Source organism: Microplitis demolitor, chromosome 6, assembly GCF_026212275.2.
Source record: "Microplitis demolitor isolate Queensland-Clemson2020A chromosome 6, iyMicDemo2.1a, whole genome shotgun sequence".
Lineage (NCBI taxonomy): Eukaryota > Metazoa > Arthropoda > Insecta > Hymenoptera > Braconidae > Microplitis > Microplitis demolitor.
In genome coordinates this window covers 117,814-132,536 of record NC_068550.1, presented here as the reverse complement: position 1 = coordinate 132,536, position 14,723 = coordinate 117,814, and the positions used below count along the sequence as shown (strand labels likewise).

Here is a 14,723-nt window from a genome sequence, read left to right as displayed (position 1 = left end):
ATGGCTATCTGCGCAAACTCGTGTCTTGTATCCTTCGAAGCCCTCGAATCTAATCCAACCTGGTAATGACCAGTTAAAAATGTATATTTTATAATATAATTCATATATGTGTATATATATATATATATATGATTTTTGGGTAATTTATAAAAATTATAACACAATTTAATGTATTTTTCTTATTAACTGTTTATCATTAATAAAATAATCTATTAAAATATTAGTATTAGTAATTTAAATGATAAAAATAATAAATAAATTGATAGAATTGAAAGTTAAATAATAAATTGGCAGTTTATAAATATATAATAGTTATAATGGTTAATCCACGTGAGCGTGAAGAGAGATTATGGTCGAGTGTTGTATCTCGTATCTTGGTTAATACAATTTCACATCCCATTGAATATGCCAAAGTATTAATACAAATAGGACATGAACCAATATTACCTCGTGAAACTAGAACATTATTTGGTAAACCAGCTCTAGCATTGCCAAATATTTTTCAATATGGTAATATATATATATTAATTTTTTTTTTTAAATATTATTATTACTATTATTATATTTAATTATAATTATTAAATAGTGAGATATATAAAAGCTGTTGATGGTTTTACTGGTTGCTATCGTGGTCTGGTTCCAAAATTATGTGCTTACACTGTCAATGGTGTTATTATGGAAAAAGTCAATGATTCATATTTATTTACTAAAATATTTCCACAAGTACAAGATGATGATGAAGACATTGAAGAATTACCTGAAGAAAAGAGGTTAATTATCATTTATTATCATTATTATCATAATTATCATTTATTTTATTAAATTATTTAATTATTATTTCAGAAAAGCAGCTTATCGTCGTGAATTTATAAAAGATGCTATTTGTAAAATTGCTGGAATAATAGCTAGTCATCCACTGGACGTTGTTGCTATTAGGATGATGGCACAATTTGTTGGAGGCGAAGATAAATACAAGTAATTTATTTTTATTTTAAATAATTAAAATAATTAAAATAATAATAATAATTACTATGATTATTTAAATATTACAGAAGTGTATTAAGTTCAATTATTGAAGTATACAAAGAAAATGGTATAATGGGTTATTATTCTGGTTTAGTACCACGATTGATAGCAAATGTATCAACATTAGCACTTGTCAGTTATTCAACTTACCTTATAAATAAATATTTTGTTCATGATCATGATACAATGACATATATATCAGCAATGGTAACACTTGTTGCAACAACAGTTACTTATCCATTTCTCGTTGTCTACAATTGTATGGCTGTAACTGATTCTGGATTAGCTGCTGGTTCACCTCCTCACATGCCAATTTATACATCATGGATTGATTGCTGGAGACATTTATCAGCAACAAACCAACTTAAACGTGGTAGCAGTCTTTTGTGGCGTTACTACACTGGTCCAACCGCAATTATTAATGGAAAATTAGTTATGCTCAATAAAACACAATACTATTCTTTTTAAATATTCAATTCTGTTTTTTTTTTTTTTTTTTTTTTTTAACTAAAATCAATAGATACTTAAATTTTAAAATATAATAAAAATCTTTAGATGATTATTATTATATTTAAAATAAAAATAATGTTATTCAAAGCATTTATAAAAAAAAAAATAAATGTTATTTTTTTCCTGTACGAAAGAGTGATTTAACTTATAATAAAATATAAAACTTGAAAGATTTAAATGAATTATTTATTTATTATAAAACACTTTAAAGGATAAAATAAATAATTTGAATAATATTCATTTAAGAATATAATTAGAAGGATAGGCCATAAGACGTGGGAATTTATCAACAACTTGCTCTGAAATGTCATAAAGTTTTGTTGGAACGGGTCTGAGTTGAGGAATTTGATTTGAAATATTTTCCATTATTTCCTTAGGGACATTATCATCTGGATAAATGTGTAAGCGTTCCATAGTGTGACGACGTTGTAAATTGTTTCTCATAGCGTGATAGACGGCTTTTTTAACAATCATTGTTTTATTTTTTCTATGTAACTCCCATGCCAATGTCCATGTATCACCACTGTGATATGTCGTGTGATGAAAGTAGACACGTTTTTTCCATTCATCACCTCTCAAAGCAATGTCTTTACTGTTTATTACTACGACATGGTCTCCACATAGGGCTAATTTTAAATTTATTAACAGTAACATTAATTTATTAATTTATTTTATTTATATTATATAAAATACTTACACATTGGCGCATAAATCGGTTTAGTTTTTCCTAAAAGATATGGTACCAAATGAACAGCGCTTTGGTAAGGGTCTTGCCATTTAGCATCATACAAATACCAAATTCTCGATAAAGAGCCCCATTGCTAAAATTTTTTAATACGTTACAGGTTATTCAATAAATAAAATATGATATAATTACCTGTGCTCGTCTAATTAATGACATAATAATTATTTAGATTTTTTTTTTAATTAAACTTTATTCCTGCTTAATAATAATTTACATAGACATAGAGCACATGGATGCACATAGAGATTGATAGAGATTGATAGAGATTGATAATTGATATGATGAAGGAAAAAGTAAATATACGATAATACAATACTAATGACGGTGGCGATGGTGGCGACACTAATAAAATCAGTGTTGGTCTGAGGCATCTGACGCACGCGCCTAATTTTTAAGCGCGAGATTTTCTAAATACGAACACAGTACAATAACAAGTTAAAATAATAAACGAAATAAAGGATTGTTACCAAGAGTGCATGGCCCGTAATTTTTTTTCTGTCAGGAATAACTCAGTCAATACAACAATTAAGTTTTCTGCTTATTACAATATACTCTAGCCGGAAAAACTCAAAAAAGTTATTATAAAAATTTATTTTATGATTTATTATTATTATTATAAGAATGAATGAGGATGAATGAAGATGACATTTAATGTCCGACATTGCCTGTCCTTCTGAAAAAAATAAATACCAAAGAATTTTAGCAAAAGTCGAGCTTAATGCTGCCAACTGCTGGCAGCTGTTTTTTGGTTTGCGAAAATCAGCACCATCAGCATATTAACACTATTAACAGCAAAAGTCGGTAACAGTGGGGGTAAGAGTCTCAAGTGGTCTTAAGAGCACTCAACAATCACAAAAGTTTATTTATTTTCAAATGCAATTAGATGTGTTGAGAAACTCATTACTTTAATTTTTTACTATGTATTTATTATAGCAATAACTAGATTAACTAGTAATACTCATACTCCTTGTACTCTTATAGATTATAGAGGAAAGTATACCTATATTGTTGTACGTTGTACGTAAATATATGTATATATTTGAGTCACGAAATGTCAAAAGCAACAATAAACATTAGAAAAAATATATATCTCATCTATAACAATAAATTTTAAATTTTATCATAAAATCTATTAATGCAGCACTAATTGCAAGCATACAAAATGACCTATTAATGCACATTTATTACAAATTTATCTGCTCAGTCATAAAATAATTGTAAGTATATAATTTATAGGTTATATTGATGTACTTATACGTTTTGTTTTTAAGGTTTAATTTTTTCTGTTGTATGTAACATATACTTAACATTTTATTATCATTTATTTATTTTTCTTTTGTATAAATCGCATAATTATACTGATGATCAACTTTTTTTTTAGTTATCAATTTCAAGTACAATCGATCAATTGTGATTGACTTTTTTTTTTCTTTTTTTCTATTTTTTTTTTTTTTTTTTTTTTTTTTTTTTTTTTTCACTCTAATGAATAGTCTACATAGAAAGGTAACCTTTATTGTATCATTTTATTTATTTTTTTTTTGTTTTTCTTTCTAGATGAACAAAAAATGTATTTACTTATCAGTATTAACAATTGATTAATAATAATAGTAATAATAATAATAATAATGATAAATTTAGATGTACGATTATAAAAGTGATGATAAAAATAAATTAATTGAAGACATGGATTATGAGTACATGCCATTTCAAAGAGAACGTGACATTCATAATCGATGTTGTGGTGGTAAATTTTGGTGTATTAAGGTATTTATTTATTGTTTTTTTCTTAAATATCCATTTTATTTCTATTAATTGTACTATTATTATTTTAATAGGATATATGTGGAATAATATGTGCTATTCTGACGTGGTTGTTAATTATTTATGCGGAATTTGTTGTTATGGCAGTTATATTGATTCCTAGTATAAATACATTATATTCAAGTTTAAATATGGCTATATTTCAAACATTAGCATTTTTAGCTTTTGCATCTCACCTTAGAACTATGTTTACTGATCCTGTAAGTATTATAACAAACACAACAACAACAATAATAATAATAATAATAATAATTTATAGGGTGCAGTTCCTAAAGGCAATGCCACCAAGGAAATGCTACAACAAATGGGTGTTAAAAATGGTCAAGTTATATTTAAATGTACAAGATGTTGCTCTATAAAGCCTGATCGTGCACATCACTGTTCTGTTTGCCAAAGGTAATGTAAATCCAATAATTAAATTTATTTTTTTTCTTTATTGAAATTGAAATTAATAAATAATAATAATAATAGATGTATAAGAAAAATGGATCATCATTGTCCATGGGTAAATAATTGTGTCGGTGAAAATAATCAAAAATATTTCGTATTATTTACTGTAAGTTTTATTATTATAATTTATTTAAATTAAATAAAAACTTTAAGTCATAATTATTCAAATTTATGATAACAATAATTATTTTTTAGTTTTATATTGCCGGTATATCATTGCAATCACTATTTTTATGTATTGAACAATTTACAATGTGTGTACGACAAGAATGGCGTAATTGTACGACATTCAGTCCTCCTGCAACTGTTGTTTTATTATTATTTTTAACATTTGAGGCTCTACTTTTTGCTATTTTTACTGCCGTTATGTTGGGAACCCAATTGCAAGCTATATGGAATGATGAAACGGTAATTTTAATAATAATAATTATTATATAATTTTTAATTATTATTGCTATTTCATTCTTTCATTATTTTATATCAAAAGGGCATTGAACAATTAAAAAAAGAAGAAGCGCGATGGGCACGAAATAGTAGATGGAAATCTCTTCAGGCTGTATTTGGACGATTTTCTGTTGCATGGTTTTCACCTTTCACATCACCACCTAATGCCAAAACTAAACTTGATTCTTATTTATATTCCGTATAATCATACATTATTATAAATTTATTATTTTATTTTTTAAATAATTATACATAAAGTTGTACATAAAATAACCAGCAAAGGAAATGATCAATGGGAATTGTCAATCATTTATTATTATTATTTTTTTTTTTTTTTTTTTTTTTTTTTTTTCATATTAAGCAAAGTATTTATTTAAAAAAAAAAATAGTAATCCAGGGAATTAGTAGGGTTTTTTAGTTTTACTAGATTTTAATAATAATAATAATAATTATTTTTTTTTTTTAAATAAAGACTTAAAATGTACCTCTTAATAAATAAATTTAAATTAAAAATTAAATGTGCCTCAGGTTTTACAAATAAATAATCATTTAATTTTTACGTAAAATAATAATGATGACATTATTTTACAAAATAATTTTTTTTATGATAATTTAATTATTTTTATAATTATTATTAACGCCACCAACTCAAGTATAAAAAATAATGATGACATTCCGCAAATATCTTCCGTTTAAGATATTTATATTTTAAGAGTAATAATTATATTTATGAAATATATTATGTACGGAGACTATTTGTGCAATTTGATAAAAAGCATTACAATCATAATGTAGGAATTAAATAATTTAATTAATTATTATAATAATATATATGTTATATTTTGTATATGTTAACTTATTGTTTATGACATGCAATTATTTATTTATTTTATGTGTACTTAATACATAAATATTTTTTTTTTCTATTCATAAATTATAAATTTAATAACAATTTTTATAAATCCAGTAAAACTTTTATATTTTATTTACATAAACCAATAAAGAGAAACAAAAAAACGCAAATGATTGAGTGATTGGATGAAAAATAGTTTTACATTCTCACGGTCGAATGAAAAAAAAAATAATATTTATAAACATTAAACCGGTTGTTAATCAAATTATAAATTAAGAATAATTTAATGATAGCAATCTTTATTTTAAATAAAACCTAAAAATGTTCATTACTTGAAATAAAACATAAAAATAATATATATATATTATATACAGGGGAGAGAGCGTGTTCCTATTTCGGATCGATGCACTTTCATCTTCTGTTCAGTTTGAATTTCTTTACTCATGTCGTGTAAGAGATCAAATAGTGGTATGGTGGCATGCTTTTTCATATCAAATGTCGAATTACTTGATCATTAATACCATACAAAGTTGTTGAAGCGAATACATAATTTTATTTTTTTATATATTTATTTACAATATACATAAATACATATAGATCTAAAAATGCAGTTGCCGTATAAATAATTTTCTTTATAATTATAATTATTTTACAGTAGAAAAACTGGACACTGTAACACTTACAACAACATATCTATTATCCATGAGATGACTTTCACTTTCGCCATATAACAACTAAACTCATACTCACTAACAAACAAAAATTAACAGTATATCAACCAGTAGGAGTAATTCGGATCAAACAGAGTTAACATTTTTATTAATAATAATAATAATAATATTTATTTATATTTTTAACTCTATATACATTAAAATCTTAAAGAATTAATCAAGTGAAACTTCAAGTTCAATTAATTAAGTGAAAAAATCAAGTTAATTAAGGTTAAGAAGGTGATGAAATATTATTATTATTATTATTTTTTTTTTTTTTATAAATACTATATTTATTATGTTTTAGATAACAATGTTTTTATTATTGTCATTGTTGTTATTTGTTGGGAATAAATTTATTGATGCGTATGACCCAAATGATGATAATTTAAAAAACATATTATTGCCAGACGGTGAATTTGAAGCATTTTATTTAAAAGGACCACAAAGTAAAGAAGAAAATGCCGCACGTCCAGCACATTTACACGGATCATATCATGCTTATCGTCATCCTGGATTGGTAAATGTACCAAATAGTCCAGCATACGGTTTCCGTTTTGATGGTAAACGACGATTTAATTATGATTAAATATTTTCATGTAATATTATTTAAAACATATCCAGTAAATTAATATGAGAGTTATTTTACCATCATAACAACATTAGTAGTAGTAGTATAGTATAGTATAGTATAGTAATAGCAGTAGTAGTTTTGATGTAGAGAATAATCTACAAACGTATCATTAATCGCGAAACCAAAAGAACTATCTTCATCAATTCCTGTTTTCATATAACTCACAACGTCCTGTGTGGTTTTGAATGTTTTTGTTTTCTTCCTTTTTTATTAGAACTAATTTCTAAATTTCTATTGGAAAATAAATTTAATAAAAATTTATGGTGTTAATAATAATTTTTTTTTTCAACAAGAATATATATTAAATATTAAAAAATAAATAACTTGGTTATTTGGTTGTTTTATAACTACAATTTACAATAATATTTTAGCTAAAGTTTTTATTATAGTTGATATACGAAAAAAAAGTTGTGGTAATTATAGAAACTTGTGTGCATACTTGAATCGATAGTTCGATTAAACACTGCTTTCTATATGTTATTTTATTTGCTATTTGCTAAACTAAATCATGAAGAGCTGCTGATTAAGACCATTCAAGGACACCGGTTTTTCTTAAACTGAGCTGTAGCTAAGCAATTAAAATTCGCATTATTAAAAAAACAAACCCTGTAAAAACTTGGTTTTTATTAGAAAACTCTTTACTACTTTCTTCGTTATTGTATATGTTTTTTTTTTTTTTTTTATAAACATTTAACGTGATATGTTTGCATTTTCATTACTTTTGGTAATCATATCTAATAGATGTATATATAAATATGTTATTTTTTAAAATAAAAATTAATGAAAACTATTAATAAGTGATCAAGACTTGATGATGACATTATTATCATTATTATTATTTTTTATCCTAGAAATAAACACTCTTTTTAGTGGTGAAATTCTGAACATAATATATATATATATATATATATATATATATATATGTATGTTTCATCACTTAAGTATTGCAAATTTTTACTTATTTATTATTTTTTATTCAAATGATTTTCAGTATATAAATTATTTCCTTTGTTCTTTTAATCTCTTATCTTTTTCATATTAAATATAAGTTAAGTTTAATTTTTAATCATAACTTGTTACTTGTCCTCTATTTTAATATTCAATACTCGCGTATTCATGTCAACTATTAATAGTTTTAAAAATAAATTAATATTATAAATGAAATTTCAAAACTTGCTTTTATTAATTCACCAACAATAAATTTCATTTGATATAATTTTTATCAATAAAGTTATTACAATCTTCATATTTTATTAATTTATTCAAAGAAATTAATAAAAAATACATTTTTCAGTACAATAAAGTTTCTGATAAAATATTTTTTTTAAATTCCATAAAAATAACATTTCATAGACCTACTTCAGTTGTAAATTAGTTATTATCGAGTTGTTGTTATTATTATTATTATTATTATTTGTTTTTGTTTTGATATTTAATATAAAGAAATAATAAAGAAATAACAGGAGTATGTATTACCATAAATGTATGAGAATAAGAAAATGACATGAATCTAGAATGGAGTAAATGATAACTGTAATACATGTACATAAGACAACATGTGTGTATTTAACTTAGAAAAGTTTCCAAGTAAACGAGGAGAGCCTTTAAAAGACCTGAGGACATGATATTACTCGACAGTCGTTGATCTGCGTTGATCGTTGATCGTTCAGTCACATTGCCATCGACGGGTCCCATGTCCATGGAGCTTTCTTAATATTAATATACTATTACTGTGCTGTGTAGTTAATATATAAGTACTTATCTATCTACAGTTTAAGATTTCATCTGATATCATGAGGATTGTATGTCTGATAACGGTGAGTGGATATCGCTTCACCGATCAGACTATATTATTATTGTAATTATTTATTAAAACGTGCTCATCTGTCAAGTGAAATATACATATATTTTTTTGTTATTTTTGGATTATTGTGAACAATCACATTTTTATAATTATAACAATAAATTTTTTAAACTGTAAAAAAACAAGTGACTGCAAAGTGATATTGTCAACGATGAAAATGAAGCTTATATATTATTTAAGTGTAATTTATGTAAATATTATTTAAAAAAAAAAAAAACAAAAAAAAAAAAAAAAATCTTATTAATCATGAAATAATGAATTATTTTTTTCAGGTTGGTTCATTTTTTATAACTGTAACAACAGCAGAGAGTGATATATCTATTGGGTATTAGCATTATAAATATAAATTATTTAATTAAATAATTGAAAAAATATAAAAAAAAATCTTTCTATTTTTTTTTTTTTTTTTTTTTTTTTTTTTTTTTTTCAGAGACGATGTTAAGCGAATTCCTCGTGCCTTGATTTTAAAACCAGTTATTGAAAAAGACGATGAAGGACCTTTTGATTTCCTAGCAAATTGGATATCTCGGATTATAAATCCATCACCGAAAAAACCACCATCATCGCATCTATCAATGTTAGGGTCCCTTCGAGTTCCTGGTATAAATGATCTAGTCTTTTTAGAGAATCTCAATATTCCATCACGTTCTTCGAACCGCGTTGTTTTTCGCGTAATACCCGAAATCAAAACACCATCATTTTCTGGCATGTCATTTACAGACCAATCAAATTCATTTTCACCATTTTTTCCAATTACATCCACTCGTCTTCCAATTACAACAAATAATTTTAATAAAATTTTATCAACAACTTCAACATGGCCCCGTTATCCCCGTCCATATTTTAATTCTCAATACAACAACAGACCGAATGATTATTTTAATAATAATTACAACAATCAACCGGTTAATTTTTACAAAGAATTTTTACCTCACCATCCGTATAAAAAACCATTATCACAACATCCTTCAAATCCAACATTATCACCAAATGAACCATTTCTTCCATATGTACCTCAAACATCTTATGGTAATTATGACAATCATAATTTAATTTCCGGTGGTAATAATAATATTAATTACGGATCGAATTATCTTCCTTCTTTATATCCATCTCCGTCTTATAATCCTCATGACCTCCATAACTATAATCATCATTTCGGTATTTCTAATCAATCTGAATCTAATATCCATAAACCAATTATTAATAATGATAATAGTAATAATAATAAAAATGAAATAAAAGAAACTCTTGAAACAGTTGATCTAAATAGAGTGACTCCAATAACAACACATACTTCAGTATTTTTAAATAATAATAATATAACTCCAACAATAAATCCATCAACAAGAACAAAAATAACATCTTCACCAGCACCAATAATTGACAATGAAATTTATCGTTCTGATCGTATGATACCAACTATAAATCCAAACTATAAAGACACTCATTATTGGAGAGCCTTTAAAACTACATCAACTATAACTTCATCATCAACTTTACGTCCAACTTCATTGTCATCATTGTCATCAATAACCACATCCAGCAGTACAAATAGATACAGTGCACGTGATATACAAGAAATACCACCGCCAAATTTAAAAAATTCGAAACAAGATATTTATAGAGAAAATTCAACGAAAATTATTTATATAAATGATAATGATGATAATAATAAAGAATGGATAATAGCTGAAAAGAGTTCAGAATCAAAAATGGATGAAAAAGATGAAGATGGAATAACTTTGGGACAAAGTGATTCTCAAGAATATAATGGTAATAAAGATATAAATAAAAAACAAGATCATGATCTTAAATTAAATTCTATTAGAACTTTAAAAAAAAATATAAACAATTCACGTGGTAATAGTAGAGAATGGAAACCACCGACGACAATGAAAACCACAACAATAAATAGTCGCCGGTTTATTAGTAATAATAATAATAATAATAATAATAATAATAATAATAATAATAATAATAATAATAAGAATAATAATAATAGTAACAACTATACTGTGAGTACAATTGATAATGTTATGGATTTAACGGCCAATAACAATTGGAGGGATGATATTAAAAAAAATAAAAGAAAGATAGATAGATTAAAAAATAGTAATAATAGAAGAGTTAGAATTGTTGAAAGCGTTCAGAGTTCCGTTTCGATGATTTCTTCGAATGATGATGATAAAAAAACAATATTAATTCATTGAAAAACCTCTTTAATTTTATTTTTTTATTGTTTATTTGTATAATTTAAATTATTATTTAAATAAATATTATATTAATATAAACGATTTATTTAATAGCAAATACTCGAAAGCTTTGTAAATGTTAAAACAATAATTGTATACAGTATTTTTTTTTTTTTTTAAATAATTTTTATGTTGACATATACACTATTTTTATTATCATTATTATTATTATAATAATTGTTGTTGTTGTTGTTGTTGTTGTTGTTATTATTTTTTTAAATGACTCAATGTAGTTAATGAAATAAAATTAACATGTTGTTTTTTTTTCTTTTTTCAAATTTTTTGTTTAAATTGATATAAAACAAATTAATTAGATACTTTCTGAGATATTGAGGTTTTTAATCTATAAGAGCAAAGGGTTTACATGATATTTATTTATACGAGAAAGTTTTTCTAAATAAAAAATAAAAATATAACAAAATGAAACTTGGATAAATCAATAAAAGAGAAAATTAATATCATCTGTGACAAACTTTCACATTAACTGGCAAATTAAAAGAAAAAATTAATAATATAATTAGGATATTCATGTATATACCTATAATGCATTGCTGCATTACGGCAGTAAATATACGCACTCGAATTCGTCAAGACAGCGGACGGTTTACTACTTACCAGTATACCAGTAACCCAAGGCCAGGGAACACCGTCACTCCAACGTAACTCTTTCACACATGACGAATTAGGATTTGCGTATTTTCAAGCCATGGGCCCCCGATAGAATTAAAACAGAATATTTAAAAATTATTCCACTGCACCTATCAAGCGATAGATGCGCATATCTACGTAAGTAAAATCAGGACATCAGGACATCAGGAGTCATACTATTATATATACACTCATAGTCATTAATGCCTGGCCCCCTGCTTGGTTGAGAATTTATATCCTGGGGGACCAGACATTAATGACAACGAGTGTATGCATACTAATATATAGTATGACCTCCCAATACAAAATACAAGTATCCTAACTAACTAATAAATAGTTATTTTATTCATGCATTTACATCAATTGTTACGCATCGATCACACACGCGATCTCAATAAAGATTTCATCAAATTCATATTTGCTCTCTATTTCACTCAAAGATTTCACTTTTAAATTCAGGCAATTATTATAAATACATCTATATTATTAATTACCATTGTGTAATGTCGCTATTATAATTTTTTTATATTTTTTTTTTTTTTTTTCATAAATTTAATTATTACTTGATACGTATATATACAGTAAGACCTAGTTATAAGACTATTAGTTTCTCTCTAAAACTATCGCGATATCTGGTTTATAAAAAAGACAGAATGATAGTCTTATAACGAGGTCCGACTGTAGTAATTATAAATATTAACAAGTTTAATAATTATAAAATTATATTTTTTAATTATAGTTGTGATTGGAGTGAAACAATTAGTAAATTATTGTTGTTAGTATTATTATATATTTGTTCCACTCATTAACGACGAACGTAAGTAAAGATGAACGCACAGTTTCACTGAATAAGTTGTATTGTTGATACATATACGATTCGCCTCGATAATCATCCACACTCTATCTATATAAAAGCTGATGCTTTTGTTTCAGCTAACGCAGTTTACTACTTTTATTGCCAAGTGTTCAATCACATATTGTTTACTTCATTTTCTTTTTTTTTTTTTTTTTTTTTTTTTTCTACAAATACTTTGTTTTAATTAACATGAAAAAAAAATGTTTGGTAAGATAGTGAAAAAATTTTGATTGAAAAAAAAAAAAAAAAAAAAAAAAAAATAAAATAAACGAACTGGTTTTTATTTTTATTTTTTTCTTCTTACAGTGGTTGTTAGCATTTTTTGTGGCAATATTAATATTAGATGATTCAACGGAAGGGTAAGTATTTTATTTTATTGGTTTGTTATTTATGTTTAACTTTTATTTTTTTTAATTACAGAAAAAAAGTTGTGATACATGTACCTTATCGTATCAAAAAAATAAAACATACTCATACTGTCTACAAAATTATTCCACATCTTGAACATGAGAGAGCTGACGATTCTGTTGGGGACAATGAAGAATTCGACCATTTTAAATAATAATAACAACAACATCAACCTTCGTTTTTAATAATAATAATAATTATTGTTGTTATATTTAAACCCGCCGTAATTTCAGCACCAAAGATTTAAAAAATTTATTATGTACAAATAATTAGTCAACAATGTATTAATTGTTTTATATTTAGTTTTAAGTTAAAAAAAAAATATAAAAAAGTGAATCAATGCAATAACGTATAAAAGAAAGAAACAAAATATTAGTTAAATTTATATGATGAAATTATTATAATTACATTTAAATTATAAATAACTAATATTTAACAATTATTTTATATTGTTTTAATGTATTATGTTAGAGCATAAATAAATAATTTATATTTTTTTTTTTCTATAATTTAATTAATTTATTTTTAAAAAGTAAGTTTGATATAATTTTAAATTGACGATTATTGTACCAGTAGTAAAGTCAAAATTAAAAAAATATAACAATAATTACAATGATATAACTATCAATATTAATATGTTTTTTTCCTTCGATTATTTTAATTTAAAAAAAAAAAATATTCTTTAACTTGAAGAGAAATTAAAGATCGCCGGCCGCACTATCTTTCTGTCAAGGATTTTTATTAGTTTTATTATAATTTTTTTAATCGTTTTACTCTAATTACTTTGTTGTACTTAAATAATAAATAAAAAGTATATAACGTGAAGAAAATTGTTAAAATTACGGTGATCAATCGCGAAAGCGACAAACCAGTGTATTGGAACATTCTTTTAATAATATAAATATATCCTTAAGTAGACTTACTACTTAGTTGTTGTTATTTATTTAGTCCAATCGTTACAGTGACATTGAACCGAGTGTTTATAGCAATAATAATATTACTGCTCATTTTTGTTATATTTGTTATTATCATTAATAATGGTAAACGACAAAAATTATTAATTTATTTAGTTTTTTTTTTCTTTTCAAATAATAATAATAATTATAATTAAAAATTTTTAGATGTCGAGATTTATTTTTTTAATCATTATAATTAATATTTTAAATATTCAAGCTGCCGACGCAAAACAGTAAGTTTTTATACATAAATATTAATTTATTATTATATTTAAAAAGTTTAAATAACGAAATTTTAGCGTTCACTTTAAAATATACATCCCTGAATTAATAAATCATCATATTCACACTAAAACAGTATGGATGTATGTGCATAGTCCTCCTCATAAAAATAAAAATATAAATAATTATCCTAAAAAGAATAATTATTATAATGAAAATAATTATGAAAATTATAATATCTGGAGTACATCATATGATGAAAATGAGGAAAATTATAATAAACAACAAAATCAAGGTGAACCTCCATTTTATGATGACTAT

General features: G+C 24.4%; 4 protein-coding genes across 7 annotated transcripts; 3 read left to right on the top strand and 1 right to left on the bottom strand.

Annotated features, from left to right (window-relative positions):
• On the top strand, positions 1–1,529 carry LOC103574332 (mitochondrial carrier homolog 2). Its single transcript, XM_008553759.2, has 4 exons — positions 1–510; positions 587–770; positions 844–975; positions 1,053–1,529. The coding sequence occupies exons 1-4, from the start codon at positions 318–320 to the stop codon at positions 1,492–1,494; spliced, it is 951 nt and encodes a 316-aa protein (XP_008551981.1). The 5' UTR covers positions 1–317; the 3' UTR covers positions 1,495–1,529.
• Positions 1,530–1,704: 175 nt separating this feature from the next.
• Positions 1,705–2,617, bottom strand: LOC103574329 (39S ribosomal protein L13, mitochondrial). The gene is made up of 3 exons (XM_008553754.3): positions 2,414–2,617; positions 2,234–2,357; positions 1,705–2,162 (listed from the first exon to the last, which is right to left on the bottom strand). The coding sequence occupies exons 1-3, from the start codon at positions 2,435–2,437 to the stop codon at positions 1,774–1,776; spliced, it is 537 nt and encodes a 178-aa protein (XP_008551976.1). The 5' UTR covers positions 2,438–2,617; the 3' UTR covers positions 1,705–1,773.
• Positions 2,618–3,075: 458 nt separating this feature from the next.
• LOC103574331 (palmitoyltransferase ZDHHC3) lies at positions 3,076–5,291 on the top strand. Of its 4 annotated transcripts, XM_053739984.1 has the most exons (8): positions 3,076–3,094; positions 3,263–3,498; positions 3,836–4,045; positions 4,117–4,302; positions 4,362–4,498; positions 4,574–4,658; positions 4,748–4,960; positions 5,040–5,291. In XM_053739984.1, exons 3-8 carry the CDS (start codon positions 3,920–3,922, stop codon positions 5,199–5,201), a joined length of 909 nt encoding a protein of 302 aa, XP_053595959.1. In that variant the 5' UTR covers positions 3,076–3,094; positions 3,263–3,498; positions 3,836–3,919; the 3' UTR covers positions 5,202–5,291. The 4 variants fall into 4 exon arrangements, with proteins under 4 accessions (XP_053595959.1, XP_014298858.2, XP_053595958.1 ...); XM_014443372.2 differs by having other exon boundaries at positions 3,080–3,498; positions 3,920–4,045; XM_053739983.1 differs by having other exon boundaries at positions 3,080–3,498.
• Positions 5,292–5,984: 693 nt separating this feature from the next.
• Positions 5,985–7,851, top strand: LOC103574328 (uncharacterized). Its single transcript, XM_008553752.2, has 2 exons — positions 5,985–6,799; positions 6,867–7,851. Exon 2 carries the CDS (start codon positions 6,873–6,875, stop codon positions 7,146–7,148), a length of 276 nt encoding a protein of 91 aa, XP_008551974.1. The 5' UTR covers positions 5,985–6,799; positions 6,867–6,872; the 3' UTR covers positions 7,149–7,851.
• The last annotated feature ends 6,872 nt before the right edge of the window (positions 7,852–14,723 follow it).

Excerpts from the sequence above, each read along its gene's own strand:
- LOC103574332 (XM_008553759.2), top strand. The coding sequence starts at position 318 with ATGGTTAATCCACGTGAGCGTGAAGAGAGATTATGGTCGAGTGTTGTA. Across the intron at positions 771-843 it reads GAATTACCTGAAGAAAAGAG|AAAAGCAGCTTATCGTCGTG; the intron begins GTTAATTATCAT and ends TTATTATTTCAG. Across the intron at positions 976-1,052 it reads GGAGGCGAAGATAAATACAA|AAGTGTATTAAGTTCAATTA; the intron begins GTAATTTATTTT and ends TAAATATTACAG.
- LOC103574329 (XM_008553754.3), bottom strand. The coding sequence starts at position 2,437 with ATGTCATTAATTAGACGAGCACAG. Across the intron at positions 2,358-2,413 it reads CATTAATTAGACGAGCACAG|CAATGGGGCTCTTTATCGAG; the intron begins GTAATTATATCA and ends AAAAAATTTTAG. Across the intron at positions 2,163-2,233 it reads ACCGATTTATGCGCCAATGT|CCCTATGTGGAGACCATGTC; the intron begins GTAAGTATTTTA and ends ATTTAAAATTAG.
- LOC103574331 (XM_014443371.2), top strand. The coding sequence starts at position 3,764 with ATGAATAGTCTACATAGAAAG. Across the intron at positions 3,785-3,919 it reads TGAATAGTCTACATAGAAAG|ATGTACGATTATAAAAGTGA; the intron begins GTAACCTTTATT and ends TGATAAATTTAG. Across the intron at positions 4,499-4,573 it reads CACTGTTCTGTTTGCCAAAG|ATGTATAAGAAAAATGGATC; the intron begins GTAATGTAAATC and ends TAATAATAATAG.
- LOC103574328 (XM_008553752.2), top strand. The coding sequence starts at position 6,873 with ATGTTTTTATTATTGTCATTGTTGTTATTTGTTGGGAATAAATTTATT.